General features: G+C 35.2%; 1 protein-coding gene across 11 annotated transcripts in view; it reads left to right on the top strand.

The window, feature by feature from the left end:
- Positions 1–13,816, top strand: part of BCAS3 (BCAS3 microtubule associated cell migration factor) — a 584,262-nt gene that overhangs the window by 151,980 nt on the left and 418,466 nt on the right. For all 11 annotated transcript variants that reach the window (XM_032871859.1, XM_032871862.1, XM_032871866.1 and 8 more), the window contains exons 10-11: positions 383–459; positions 7,257–7,340. In XM_032871859.1, the coding sequence (XP_032727750.1) occupies positions 383–459; positions 7,257–7,340 (161 nt within the window). The remainder of the gene's footprint in view (positions 1–382; positions 460–7,256; positions 7,341–13,816) is intronic.

Here is a 13,816-nt window from a genome sequence, read left to right on the forward strand (position 1 = left end):
GCTTTTAAATTTCTGAACCAATTGCATCCTTTCTCTTTCCTCTCTAAATACTGTTGCTTGATTTATACACTTTATTTCCTTTTAGCTTCTCTTTCTTGTTCTAGGAATAACTGTATAAAATACCCAATTTTGGCTAAAAGTTATAACCAGTTCTTCCCAGATTTGTTTCTTATTGGAACAGCATCAAACCAAAAGGAAACTGTAGAAGGGAAAAAAATGAACTTCACTTAGCTATTAAAATAATGACTGGTTTTATGGGGATTTTATGTGAGTCTTGAAAAAATAAAACCATTTGCCTGTTTTGTTTTTATGCCATCAAAATATGATGTACCAAAAAAATTTATTAAGAAATATCTCAATATTGCCATTTAAAATTTTTCAGGCTGCTATCCTTGTCCAGGGCCCAACATGAATCCTATTGCTCTTGGGAGCCGCTGGCTGGCTTATGCAGAAAACAAGGTAAGGCATGGCTCGTGTTTTGATTATTTGTAAGGGAGCAAGTGTTGAAGAGTTTTCCAAAGATGATCACCAACCAACAATAAATGTTTAACTTACTAGTTTGTTTTCTTTGGTTTGGTTTTGATTTTAATCAGGCACCCAGTAGTTATCCTATTTCCCTTATTGCTTAGGATCAGTATTTGGGCTCAACCTTAATTTTCTAACCTTAGTTTTATAGATAGAGCTTTATTCCATTAATCTTAGGCACAACATTGATATTACCTTAGTAGTTTCTGTGGAGCTAGAAATCAGGAGGCAGGGATGACTTTTGTTTTTATTGGTAGATTGGGAACAGAGCCATGGAATAATTTAGTTGACTTTATGTGTCTACAGCTAAATCTGTAGCTGTAGATTTAGGGGGTTCAGCCATTTGTCTTATTAATTAAATCACAGGTGATCACATTTTGTTGAATTTTCCAGTTATTTATCAATTTCATTTATCTAATACAGTCATAATAGTAAATGAAGATATTATATTATTACATCAAGAGTTTTTTTATGTCCAATTCAAAGACAAAGACAAATTTGAATTTTCAGAAAGAAAAAGTGAAATCTTTTTTATGCCATGTTGTGCTCTGCATGTGAATATAGAATGAAATCTAAAAAATATTACAGACTTCAGAGAAGATTATTGTTTTTATTTCATTTTAGCCTGCTTGTATAATTATTACATATTAAGAATAATAGGAAGTAATATTTATTGAAGAATTTTTGACACAAGTCTGAATATGGCAAGTACAATAATTATTTGGAGAAACCACAGAGCATGTAAATCTCTGGAATTCACAAATCAAGAAACTCCTGAAGAAAGTTATTTTTGTAGATAAATTTCTTGATACTTTTCCCAAAATTCTGTTTGCTACAGATATTTTGCGTCTTACTGAATGTCATAATGCCATTTCTAGTATATCTCATAAAAATAGCTCTTTTCAAAATATTTTCAAAAAAGACAAGAGGCATACAATTCAGTGGTGACATAATGATATCTTCTAATATTTATGTCTGTAATACGTTTCCTTGAGTGCTGGAAATATCCAAGAAGAATATGCAAAAATTGTCTTTTGGCTCTTGTAAATGTATTCTCACATGTGGGAAACTACCCATTTAGAATTGTAGGTGTTATGCAAATAGTTACATATTGTTTTCTAGCAGAAGGAACTCCCTTCATAGATGCACACGTGGGTGTGTGCCAGTTGTCTTGCTTGTCTTGCCTTTGTAGAGATAAGTGTCATTAATAACTAGCATTCTATACAGAGACCAGAAAGTGTAGTGCATTTACAAGGAGTTTGCTAATCAGATAACTTTACCATCCTTTGAAGAAAATATTTTTAGATAAATGTCTTTCCATAGTATTTACAAAAATGCTAGTATTTATTAACAGTTTCTAATTGCTGTGGTAACAGTTTCTGATTGTTTTGGTTTTTGGGCTGAGTGTGGAATTGCAAAATTTAATTAAATTTTGGAGTAACAATCTCTTTCAATGAAAGTGCTCTTTGACTAAAATTTTAAGCAAGAGGCAATATATGGGAATGCAAGCTGGTGCAGCCACTCTGGAAAACAGTATGGAGGTTCCTCAAAAAGTTGAAAATAGAGCTATCCTATAACTCAGCATTTTTACTACTGGAGATTTACCTCAAAGATACAAATGTAGTAATCCGAAGGGGCCCCTGCATCCCAGTGTTTATAGCAGCAATGTCCACAATAGCCAAACTATGGAAAGAGCCCAGATGTCCATCAACAGATGAATGGATAAAGAAGATGTTGTGTGTGTGTGTGTGTGTGTGTATATATGTATATATTACCCACATACATAGATATATCTATATGTACACATATGCATATATGTATGTACGTTTCCTATACATACATACATATATATGTATACACACACACACACACACATATAAAACATGGAATATTACTCAACCAGCAAAAAAAGAAATCTTGCCATTTGCAACAACATGGATGGAAAGAGAAGGTATTATGCTAAGCGAAGTAAGTCAATCAGAGAAAGACAATTATCATATGATCTCTCTTATATGTGGAATTTGAGAAACAAAGCAGAGGATCATAGGGGAAGAGAGGAAAAAAATGAAACAAGACGAAACCAGAGAGGGAAACAAACCATAAGAGATCCTTAATCTCAGGAAACAACCTGAGGGTAGGTGGAGCAGAGGACAGGTAGGGGAGTTGGGGTGGCTGGGTGCGGTGGGGTGGCTGGGTGATAGACACTGAGGAGGGTATGTGTTGTGGTGAGCGCTATGTATTGTGTAAGACTGATGAATCACAGACATGTACCCCTGAAACAAATAATATATGTTAACAATAAATTTTTAAAAAGACTTAAATATGAGTCAGGAAACCAAGAAGATCCTAAAGGAGAACATAGGCAGTAACTTCTTTGACATCAGCCATAGCAACCTCTTATTCGATATGTCACCCGAGGCAAGGGAAACAAAAGCAAAAATAAATTATTGGGATTTCCTCAATATAAAAAACCTTCAGCACAGTGAAGGAAACAATCAGTAAAACTAAAAGGCAACCTATGGAATGGGGGAGGATATTTGCATATGACATATTTGATAAAGGGTCAGTATCCAAAATATATAAAGAATTCAGTCAACTCAACACCCCAGAAATGAATAATCTAGTTAAAATGGGCAGAAGACATGAATGAACATTTTTCCAAAGACATACAGATGGCCAAGAGACACATGAAAAGATGCTCAACATCACTGATGATTAGGGAGATACAAATCAAAACTACAGTGTGATATCACCTCACACCTGTCAGAATGGCTAAAATCAGCAACACAAGAAACAATAGGTGTTGGTGAGGATGTAGAGAAAGGGGAACTTCTAGCAGTACTGGTGGGAATGAAACTGGTATAGCTACTCTGGAAAACAGTATGGAGTTAAAAATTAAAAATAGAATTACCTTACAATCTAGCAATTGTACTACTGTGTATTTACCCAAAGAATACAAAAATACTAATTAAGAAGGATACATGTACCCCAATATTTATAGCAACATTATATAATAACCAAATTATGGAAATAGTCCAATTCCAATAACCAAGGAATGGATAAAGAAGATGTGATATGAGGCGCCTGGGTGGCTCAGTGGGTTAAGGTCTCTGCCTTTGGCTCAGGTTGTGGTCCTGGGATCAGGCCCTGCATCGGGCTCTCTGCTCGATGGGGAGCCTGCTTCCTCTTCTCTCTCTGCCTGCCTCTCTGCCCACTTGTGATCTCTGTCTGCCAAATGAATAGATAAAAGTCTTTAAAAAAAAAGATATATCTATATAGATATATATGTACACACACACACATACATATATACATACATACATACACAATGGAATATTAGCCATAACAAGGACTAAATCTTGCCATTTGCGGTGATGTGGATGGAGTAGAGAGTATTATGCTAAGCAAAATAAGTCAGTCAGAGAAAGACAAATACCATATGATTTCACTCATGTGTGGAATTTAAGAATCAAAACAAATGAGAATAGTGGAGAAAAAAGAGAGGCAAACCAAGAAAAGGACTCTTAACTATAGAGAACAAATTGATGGTTACCAGAGGTGAGGTGTGGGTGAAGGGATGGGGTAAATAGGTGATGAGAATTAAGCAGGGCACTTGTGATGAGCACCAGGTGTTGTATGTAAGTGTTGAATCACTAAATTGTACATCTGAAACTAATGTTACACTATATATTAACTAACTGGAATTTAAATTAAAACTTTAAATAAATAAAAAAATAAAATTAAGTCATAAAGAAAGAGGCCATATATACTGATTGGGTTTGTTTTTCTTTTTTTTTTTAATTAGTTTTTAAATTTAAATTCAGTAAATTAGCATATATTATTAGTTTTAGAGGTAGAGGTCAGTGATTCATCAGTCTTGTATAATACCCAGTGCTCCTTACATCACGTGCCCTCCTTAATGTCCAACACCCCATTACCTCATCCCCCATGCTCCTCACCTCCAGCAACCCTCAGTTTGTTTCTTGAGATTAAGAGTCTCTTATGGTTTGTCTCCCGCTCTGGTTTCATCTTGTTTCATTTTTTTCTCTCCTCCCCTATGATCCTCTGCTTTGTTTCTCAAATTCCATATATAAGTGAGATCATAGAATAATTGTCCTTCTCTGATTGAGTTATTTCGCTTAGCATAATACCCTCTCTTTCCACCTATGTTGTTGCAAATGGCAAGATTTCATTTTTTTATTTTTTGCTAGTTGAGTAATATTCCATTGTATATATATATACTACATCTTCTTTATCCATTCATCTGTCAGTGGACATCTGGGCTCTTTCCATAGTTTGGCTATTGTGGACATTGCTGCTATAAATACTGGGATGCAGGTGTCCCTTCAGATTACTACAATTGTGTCTTTGGGGTAAATCTCCGGTAGTGCAAATGCTGGGTTGTAGGGTAGTTCTGTTTTCAAGGGGTTTGTTTTTCAGGGCTTCTCTTTAAACTTACTTTTAACTAGGAAAGCTTACAGAAAAGCTGTAAGAATAAATATAGTACAGATACCACAAAGCACACTCATGTACCTTTTACTCTTATTATTTCAGAGTGAGTTGCATATATCACATTACCCCTAAATACTTATCAGTCAGTTTAATCTTGAGAAAATGCTTTTAGCTATTTTACCATCCATATTCCAGTTTTATCAATTAACCCTATCATATCATTTGTAGAGCTTTTTTTTTTGTAGTTCAGGGTCCAGGCTAGGATCAGATATTATATTTTGTTGGGATGTCCCCTGAGATTCTTTTTTTTTTTTTAAGATTTTATTTATTTATTTGACAGACAGAGATCACAAGTAGGCAGAGAGGCAGGCAGAGAGAGAGAGAAGAGGAAGCAGGCTCCCTGCGGAGCCGACAGCCCGATGTGGGACTCCATCCCAGGACACAGGGATCATGACCTGAACCGAAGGCAGACACTTAACCGACTGAATCACCCAGGTGTCCCTAAAACAATCACTTTTGAACTCTGTTTTCCCCTATTTGAAACCACATTTGCCATCACCTGTCATTTGGAAAATTCCTTACTGCTGACCTTGGAATCTGCTTCAGCAGCCATTTCATGTGCCAGCTGTACATCTCCTATCAGACTTTTAAAGATATTCCATTCTAACATATTATTATTGCTTTGAGGAATTGTTTTTTAATTTTATTTATTTTATTTTTTATTTATTTTTTTAAGATTTTTATTTATTTATTTGACAGACAGAGATCACAAGTAGGCAGAGAGGCAAGAAGAGAGAGAGGAAGGGAAGCAGCCCGATGTGGGGCTCGATTCCAGGACCCTGGGATCATGACCTGAGCCAAAGGCAGAGGCTTTAACCCACTGAGCCACCCAGAAGCCCCGAGGAATTGTTTTTTAATACAGTGTCAGTGATGAAGAAAATTTTGATTCTTTTCTTCCTCCTTTTCCCTTTCTTCTTCTTCTTCTTCTTCTTCTTCTTCTTCTTCTTCTTCTTCTTCTTCTTCTTCTTCTTCTTCTTCTTCCTCTTATTCCTTCTTCTTCTTCTTCTTCTTCTTCGTCTTCTTCTTCTTCTTTTTTAAGATTTTTTATTTTTTCATTTGGGAGAGAGAGTGAGAGAGCACCAGAGGGGGAAGGGTCAGAGGGAAAAGCAGACTCCTCACTGAGCAGGGAGTCTGTTGCGGGACTCAATCCTGGGACTCCATCCTGGGACTCCAGGATCATGACTCAAGCCAACGGCAGGTGCCTAACTGACTGAGCCATCCAGGCACCCTCAAAATTTTGATTTTAGAATAAAAGAACAGAAAAGCTTATGTATTAATATTTATCAAATGATTGTATTTTAAATTATATAAGCATTTTTTGTTTTTATGTTTTGAAAGAGGAAGATTCTATCTGAATTCTGTAGGCCTTTAAAATAATCCATAACCCAATGTGGAGCCGTTCTAGTATTCTACTACTGTCATTTTATTTTAAAAAAATTTTCAATGTAAAAATCTGGCTAATGAGTGCTTTTCTGCTTTAAGAAAACTTAAATTTAGGAAGTATAGGAGCAGTGGAGAATTTAATCCTGGTGTGTTGCTTAGCACAGGAGACAGTTGTGCATGTTAAATTAGTGATTCACTTTGAAAATTGACAGTTGATTTATTTACGTCAGTCATGAGTAAAGGCATGTCTTTTTCATTCTAATGGTAATACTAGTAAGCCCTCTGAAGTGGACAGCTACTCTGTGTGTCGTGGTTGTTTTATGCATAATTTGTATCACTTTTCCACTGACTTAATTGAAAATGGAAATATGACATATTCTTTCATCTCTCTCTTGTTCTCTCTCTCTTTTTTTGGTTATCTTTTACAGTCTTTCTGTAGGAATTAAAAGGACAGAGCTTCCAGTTTGCTAGCATGTTAAATATTTAATGTTAGGAAGTCAAGTCTAAGTCCTTTGATTATGTTATGAAATTTATTTGTGGAAAGATGGCCAGATCCTAAATACTACCATTTCAGAGTTTATGAATTCTTAAAGACTATTCATCTTGTAATTAAAAATTGTATTTGAGCATGAAACTGCCTGAGTGGCACCAGTAGATTATAAAACGGGGGAAAAGTGTCTCAGCAGAGCTTTTAGCTGTTTGTCTGAAACACTTGTACAAACATTTCCACCCACCACCATCTTGCTGCACGGTAAATAAGGCCTATCCTAATATCCTGTGGAGTTAAACAGTTTAAGAGAAATGACTCTCTGGCTTCTTTCTCTCTCTTTTTCCAGCTGATTCGATGTCATCAGTCCCGTGGTGGAGCCTGTGGAGACAACATTCAGTCTTACACTGCCACAGTCATTAGTGCTGCTAAAGTGAGTATCAAGTAGTCCCTGGGAGCTGTGATTTTGTGGAGTAACTATCAGGTTTCTCTGCTGAGTTGTATTGAAATGACTCCTTCCCTTTTCATTCACAAATACGGAATAAACTTAAGTAAGTTAGAATTATTTTGCCACTCATGAGGATTGATGACTAAATGATTAGGTATTTAATCTCTTAAGGTTCATAAATAATATATTATTTTCTCTTGCAATGATTATAGGGTTTGTGTTCATCCAGTTTTAGCTTCTTTTTTTTTTAAATTTTATTTATTTATTTATCAGAGGGTGAGAGCACAAGCAGGGGGAACAGCAGGCAGAGCAGGCAGATGGAGAAGCAGACTCCCCATTAAACAAGGAGCCCAATGCAGGACTCGAATCTAGGACTCTGGGATTGTGACCTAAGCTGAAGGCAGCTGCTTAACCGACTAAGCCACCCACGCGTCCCTGTGTTCATCCAACTTAAAATTTTAAATTCTAATTTAAATTTTTAAATTTTAAATTTTAAGTCTTTTAGCTCGATTAAAGTCTTTTTTACCTAATTAATAACACTTGTGAAAGAAGCTTTGGATGTTTTCAGTACTGACTTCTGGGTTCTTTTTCTCTGATTTGTATCATTCTACCTATACTGAATCCTTTCATATCTTTGAACATTTATGAATCTTCTTGACATAGAAAGAATATTATTCCTTAAGAAAATTTGAGTCAAACCCCTGGCACATTCAAAGACTCTTTCATGTCACAGGGCTGCCCCCTGTGTGTTTGCAAATGAGTTCTTTCTGTGTGTGTGAGGGTTAATTTCGATGATGACTCGTAAACTTTATGCTGATTATAAGGTATTCTTATAATCACTATCCTTTTGAATTGTGAAGTATACAACAAAACAATTCTAATAATAGGGATGACATAGTGAATCTAAATGACAGCATGTAATAAAAAACACAACTATTCAGAAAAGGACAACAGTTTAAAGCAAACCACAGGGAGGGAATGAAAGGTCACACTGTTTTATATAAAACAAATACAAAAATACTTCAAGATTGATCACAAGCGCTTACATGATGGACTTTAGAATGTGTTCCTAGGTTTGATGAGAAAAGCATTACATGTTTTTTGCTCAGAAAGGAAATGCTGAATGTCTTTACGCTTACATCACTGTGTATTTTAGATTTTAGAATCTTCATAAAAATTGCTTACTTTTCTCCTTTGTGTAAGCAAGAATTATGATGGTTATTTCAAAGGAGAGAAATCTGAGACAGTAATCAGTGTTATTCAGTTAGTTTATAATAGACCCACAAAATATACCAATGATATCTAATTCTCAAGTATTAGATTCCTTTTGGATTTATCTGTGCCGTATACTTTCACTGGGATAGCTCATTGTATTATTACCTGAATAATTTTCAGTTTACGTGATAAAGGACAACTTTTCAGCTCTGCTTTGCTTCACAAGTTTGTGTGCCTACATAAAAGGAAAGTGACTTGCTTCATGTAATAACCATTTTGCTGTTTAACTGTCAGCTGAATGTGGACATGCTGGAATGAGGCTAGACTTAATAGACTTTGAGAAGAACAAGTGTGAACTCCCCAGTTTTTCTCTACCACATATTGAGAACTGTAAGGGATAAGTTCATGTCTTCATATTTAAACTCTCAGAAATTATGATGACAACACTTTAATCCCATTGATTTCCAATAGGCAGTTGGTCCCTAATGAAATTAGTGTGGATTGAAATTCACTGTTAGCTCTAGCATTTTATAAAATTCCTGCATTAACTCTTGAATAAAGTAGTTAATATTTAATTTTTGTTTACTCGCTTTTGTCTGATTTTAATGCTAATTCATGCTCCTCTTCATAAATTTACAAAATGAAGGAAGAATAAAACCACGGACATAAAAAAGTCCTTCCTTCCTTCCTTTCTTCCTTCTTTCCTTCCCCCATCCCTTCCTCTCTTGCTTCCTTCCTTCCTTTCTTCCTCTCTCCCTTTGCTCCCTCCTTTCCTTATTTTTATTTAAATTCCAATTAGTTCACATACAGTGCAACATGAGTTTCAGCTGTAGAATTCAGGGATTCATCACCCATATACAATACCCAGTGCTCATCACAAGTGCCCTTAATGTATTTATTCCACCTCCCCACCTCCCCTTCAGTAACCCTCAGTTTGTTCTTTATAGTTAAGAGTCTGTTTCTTGGTTTGCTTCTTTTTTTTTCTTCCCCATGTTCATTTGTTTTGTTTCTTAAATTCCAAAGATGAGTGGAATTGTATGGTATTTGTCTTTCTCTGACTTATTTCACTTAGCATAATACTCTCTAGTTCCATCCACCTCTCTGCAAATAGCGAGATTTATTCTTTTTTATGGCTGAGTAATATTCTGTTGTGCATATGTTCCACATCTTCTTTATTCATTCATTAGTTGATGGACATTTGGGCTCTTTCCATAATTTGGGTTGTTGATAATGCTACTAGAAACATTGGGGTGCATGTGTCCCTTCAAACTAATATTTTTGTGTTATTTGGATAAGTATCTAGTAGTGCAGTTGCTGGGTCATAGGGTAGTTCCATTTTTAACTTTTTGAGGAACCTCCGTACTGTTTTCCAGAGTGGCTGCACCAGTTCGCCTTCCCACCAACAGTGTTAAGAGGGTTCCCTTTTCTCTGCATCCTCGTCAACACCTGTTGTTTTCTGTGTTAATTTTAGTCATTCTGACTGGTGTGAAGTGGTATCTCATTGTAATTTTGATTTGTATTTCATAGATGTTGAGCGATGTTGAGCATCTTCCCATGTGTTTGTTAGCCATCTGTAAAGTCACCTATTTTTCTTTTCTTTTTTTTTTTTAAAGATTTTATTTATTTATTTGACAGACAGAGATCACAAGTAGGCAGAGAGAGAGCGGGGGAAGCAGGCTCCCTGCTGAGCAGAGAGCCCGATCTAGGGCTCGATCCCAGGACCCCGAGATCATGACCTGAGCCAAAGGCAGAGGCTTAACCCATTGAGCCACCCAGGCGCCCCTAAAGTCACCTATTTCTTGATAGTCTTTTTGGACTTACTGGGTTGTTAAATCCAATCATATATTATACATTGCTTTTTTTTTTTTTTAAAGATTTATTTATTTGAGGAAAGAAGGACAGAAGGAGTGGGAGAGAGTCTCAGGCAGACTCCATGCTGAGTGCAGAGCCCGAGGTGGGGCTTGATCCCATGACCCTAAGATCATGACCTGACCCGAAAACAAGAGTCTGATTGCTTAACTGACTGTACCATCCAGGTGTCCCTATATATTGCCTTTTTTTTTTTTTTAATCTTGTGTGTAACTTATATGAAATATTTTTTTGAAGACTTTATTTATTTGAGAGGGAGAAAAACCAGGAGCAGGGGGAGGGGCAGAGGGAGAGGGAGAGACAGGCTCCCCAATGAACAGGGAGCCTGATGTGGAGCTTGATCCCAGGACCTTGGGATCAAGGCCTGAGTTGAAGGCAGACGCTTAATTTACTGAATCACCCAGGCACCCCATGCCATGAAATATTTTTAAAAACATTTTTCTTATATAAAGTTTATGTACCTGTGGACTCCTGTGTGTTAGTGTGAATATTTTGAGATTTCTTTTAAAATATTAAATTAATTTGGTATTTAGTATCAGTGTGTAGTATCTATTATTTTCCCAAAATTTTGCCAGAAATGGAATGATCCTTCTTTTGTGGATTTTTTTTTTTATAGGAAAGGTTGGTAAGTTGAGAATCATCTCATTTACCTCCCAAATGATAATTTCTCCTAATAAGTTATTAGATATAAGAAATTTTGTGGGTAAATTAGCCTTCTGAGGTATAAAACAGTTCCAGTTTCCTATGGTAAGTATATCAAAATGACTTCTCTAATTAAGTCGTATAATTACAAATATGTTTTTTGTCTTTGTTACTATTACATGATGTATTATATTTATTTGTATTATATTAGCATATTCACTTGTGAAAATTCATCATGCTGTATACTTATAATTCCCATACTTTTCTGTATAAGGGAATATAAAAGTTTACTAAGAAAAGAACAATCTCACCTACAGATCTTCAGACCTGGACACCTTCTTCAAGGAATGCGAACATTTAAGAGTGAACAATGGCAATATTACAAAGACTTCCATAGAATAAAATGTCACATAGTGCCTTATCTTGATTTATGATGCAGGATCACCTTGATATTGAAACTTGACAAGAACATTATGAAAGAGGAAAACTGTAGTCTTACTCATGAATATGAAAAATCCTAAACAAAATACTAGCAGAAAAAAATTAAGCAGTATATTATAATGATAATGTCACAATCGAGTGGGATAATTCCAATACAGGCTGGCTAATTACTCAAAATCAGTGAATGAAATTTGCTACATGAACAGAATAACGGAGAACAATTATATGATTATCTATGTAGACACAAAAAGTTTGATAAAATCAAACATATATGCATTGATAAAATCTTTTAGTAAATAGTGATAGTTTCTGGTTCTCTAGAGTTCGGTTTTTTCTCAAAGTACCAAACTGTTTAAATGTAGTAAACATAGTTATTTTAAAGTCTATTTCTGATATCTCCAGTGTCTGGCTTTTTTTGGGGGTATTTTTATTGTTTATTATTTTTGCTGGTTCTCACCAATGATATCATGATTCTTTGTTTGCCAGAATTTATTTTAAAAAATCTTTAAAAACAATTTTGAGTTTGAGACACCACAGTTCTGTGGCACTATCAGTCTTGGATCCTGTAATGCCAAGATTTCAGGGGTTGAGTTACTTAAATTATTTAAGTAAAGCTTAGCTGAAATAGCTATGAGATCCCGATTACTACAGGTTTACTCTCATCTCTGTTGTGTACTCCTTTGTGTCTTAAGCAAAAAACATGGAGGTAAAGTCACCAGGTAGACCCCCTTGCACATGACCATCTAGTACCAGAAGTCCCATCAAAAGCGCCACTCAGTCTCTTAGAAGCCTCTCCTAGAATCATTAGATACATCTAGGCCTAACTATCCTGCTTAGATGTCTGGATTTTCTTGTTCTCTTGGATTTGGATCTAGTAACTCTTTACTATCTTGTTAAATATTTAGTACCTTTAAGCAGAGTTGAAAAAAAAATTCTCCCCAGTTACCCTACTTGTTTTCATTGGTAGGACTGACCTGATTTACCTAGCCTGCCATTACTGGAAATAGAAAATAAAATTTCTTATAATTTCTTACCATTTTTATAATTTCTAGGTAATATATTTATTTTGAGATAGAACATGGAAGATATTTAAAAAGCCATGTAGTATGTGCTCCTTAAGAAAATACTAATCTTGAAATGTTCACATTGCTTGTTAAATAACTTTTTCTGAAAGAGTAATCATTAGTATTTTTCTCTCACTGATGAGAGCTGTTTACAGGACATCATACAAGGTAGTAACTTTGTCATGTGGAAGGATTAATTATTGAATTTTTTCTTTTTGTCTCACCATATAGTTGTAAGTACAAATATATTAATTATATATGTACTTGCATCTCCTTAGAGGAAATGATCTTTTTAAATTTTTTGGAATTTTAAATAGCACTTAAAATTAATCTTTATACTTTTAGATTTTTTCTCTTTGCTTTTCCAAATTTATGTGGCTTTCCTTAGAATATAATGGTGATGAATTCCCTGTGGCAGTGTTAAGGGGAAAAGTCTAATACTGAAATAATTCAAATTGGTTATTTTGATACATTTATAAAATCTTGGTCTGTATTTCCTAATTACCATACATCTGTCCTCTTTGATCTTTCCATTTAATGTGTTTTACCCCCAGTGTGGTAAATTGATTTAATAAAAATGCCTCCTTTTTTCCCTGGTTATCTGATAACTTCTTAATGACAACTAACAGCTTTTGTGAGAGCAGCACCATTAGCACTAATGGACAGGGAAGACAACTGATACGGCAGGAGAAAGGTTAAAGATGACTAGTGACCCTGCGGCAAATCTGTCTACACAGAACAGAATAAGTACCATGCTCATTTGAATTTTTGGTTAGAGTGGATTATCTGACATATCTGGTAAAGTCGTACATTTAGCTCTCCTACATGATAAAATTTAGATCTGTGAATAACTCTTGTTAAGATCTGTCAGGAATATAATAAATTTTTTAGCTCCCTCAGACTGTGAAGATACTCAGTCTAATTTAATATTCTCCATTTGGCCAAATTAGATTTTTTAATTTCTAATTTTTATTGAGTTTTCATCCTTTTTGGTATATTGAGGAAGTCATCAGGTATGTACAGGCTCTTTTGGCTAAAATCTAAAGACTAATTACTCTGAGATGATTTAGGTACCTAAATATGGTATGTGAACACTATTGAATAACATTATGGATTTCTTCTGGACACTAGTTCTTATCAGTGTGTTTGAGTCTAACATGGTAACAGATTTCTTCTAGAAGCAAAGGTCTTTACTGGTGCAGGAAACATCCAGTACCCCTTTCACCCCCT

The sequence above is a fragment of the Lontra canadensis genome, unplaced genomic scaffold (genome assembly GCF_010015895.1).
Source record: "Lontra canadensis isolate GAN:19392208 unplaced genomic scaffold, GSC_riverotter_1.0 scaffold43, whole genome shotgun sequence".
NCBI lineage: Eukaryota > Metazoa > Chordata > Mammalia > Carnivora > Mustelidae > Lontra > Lontra canadensis.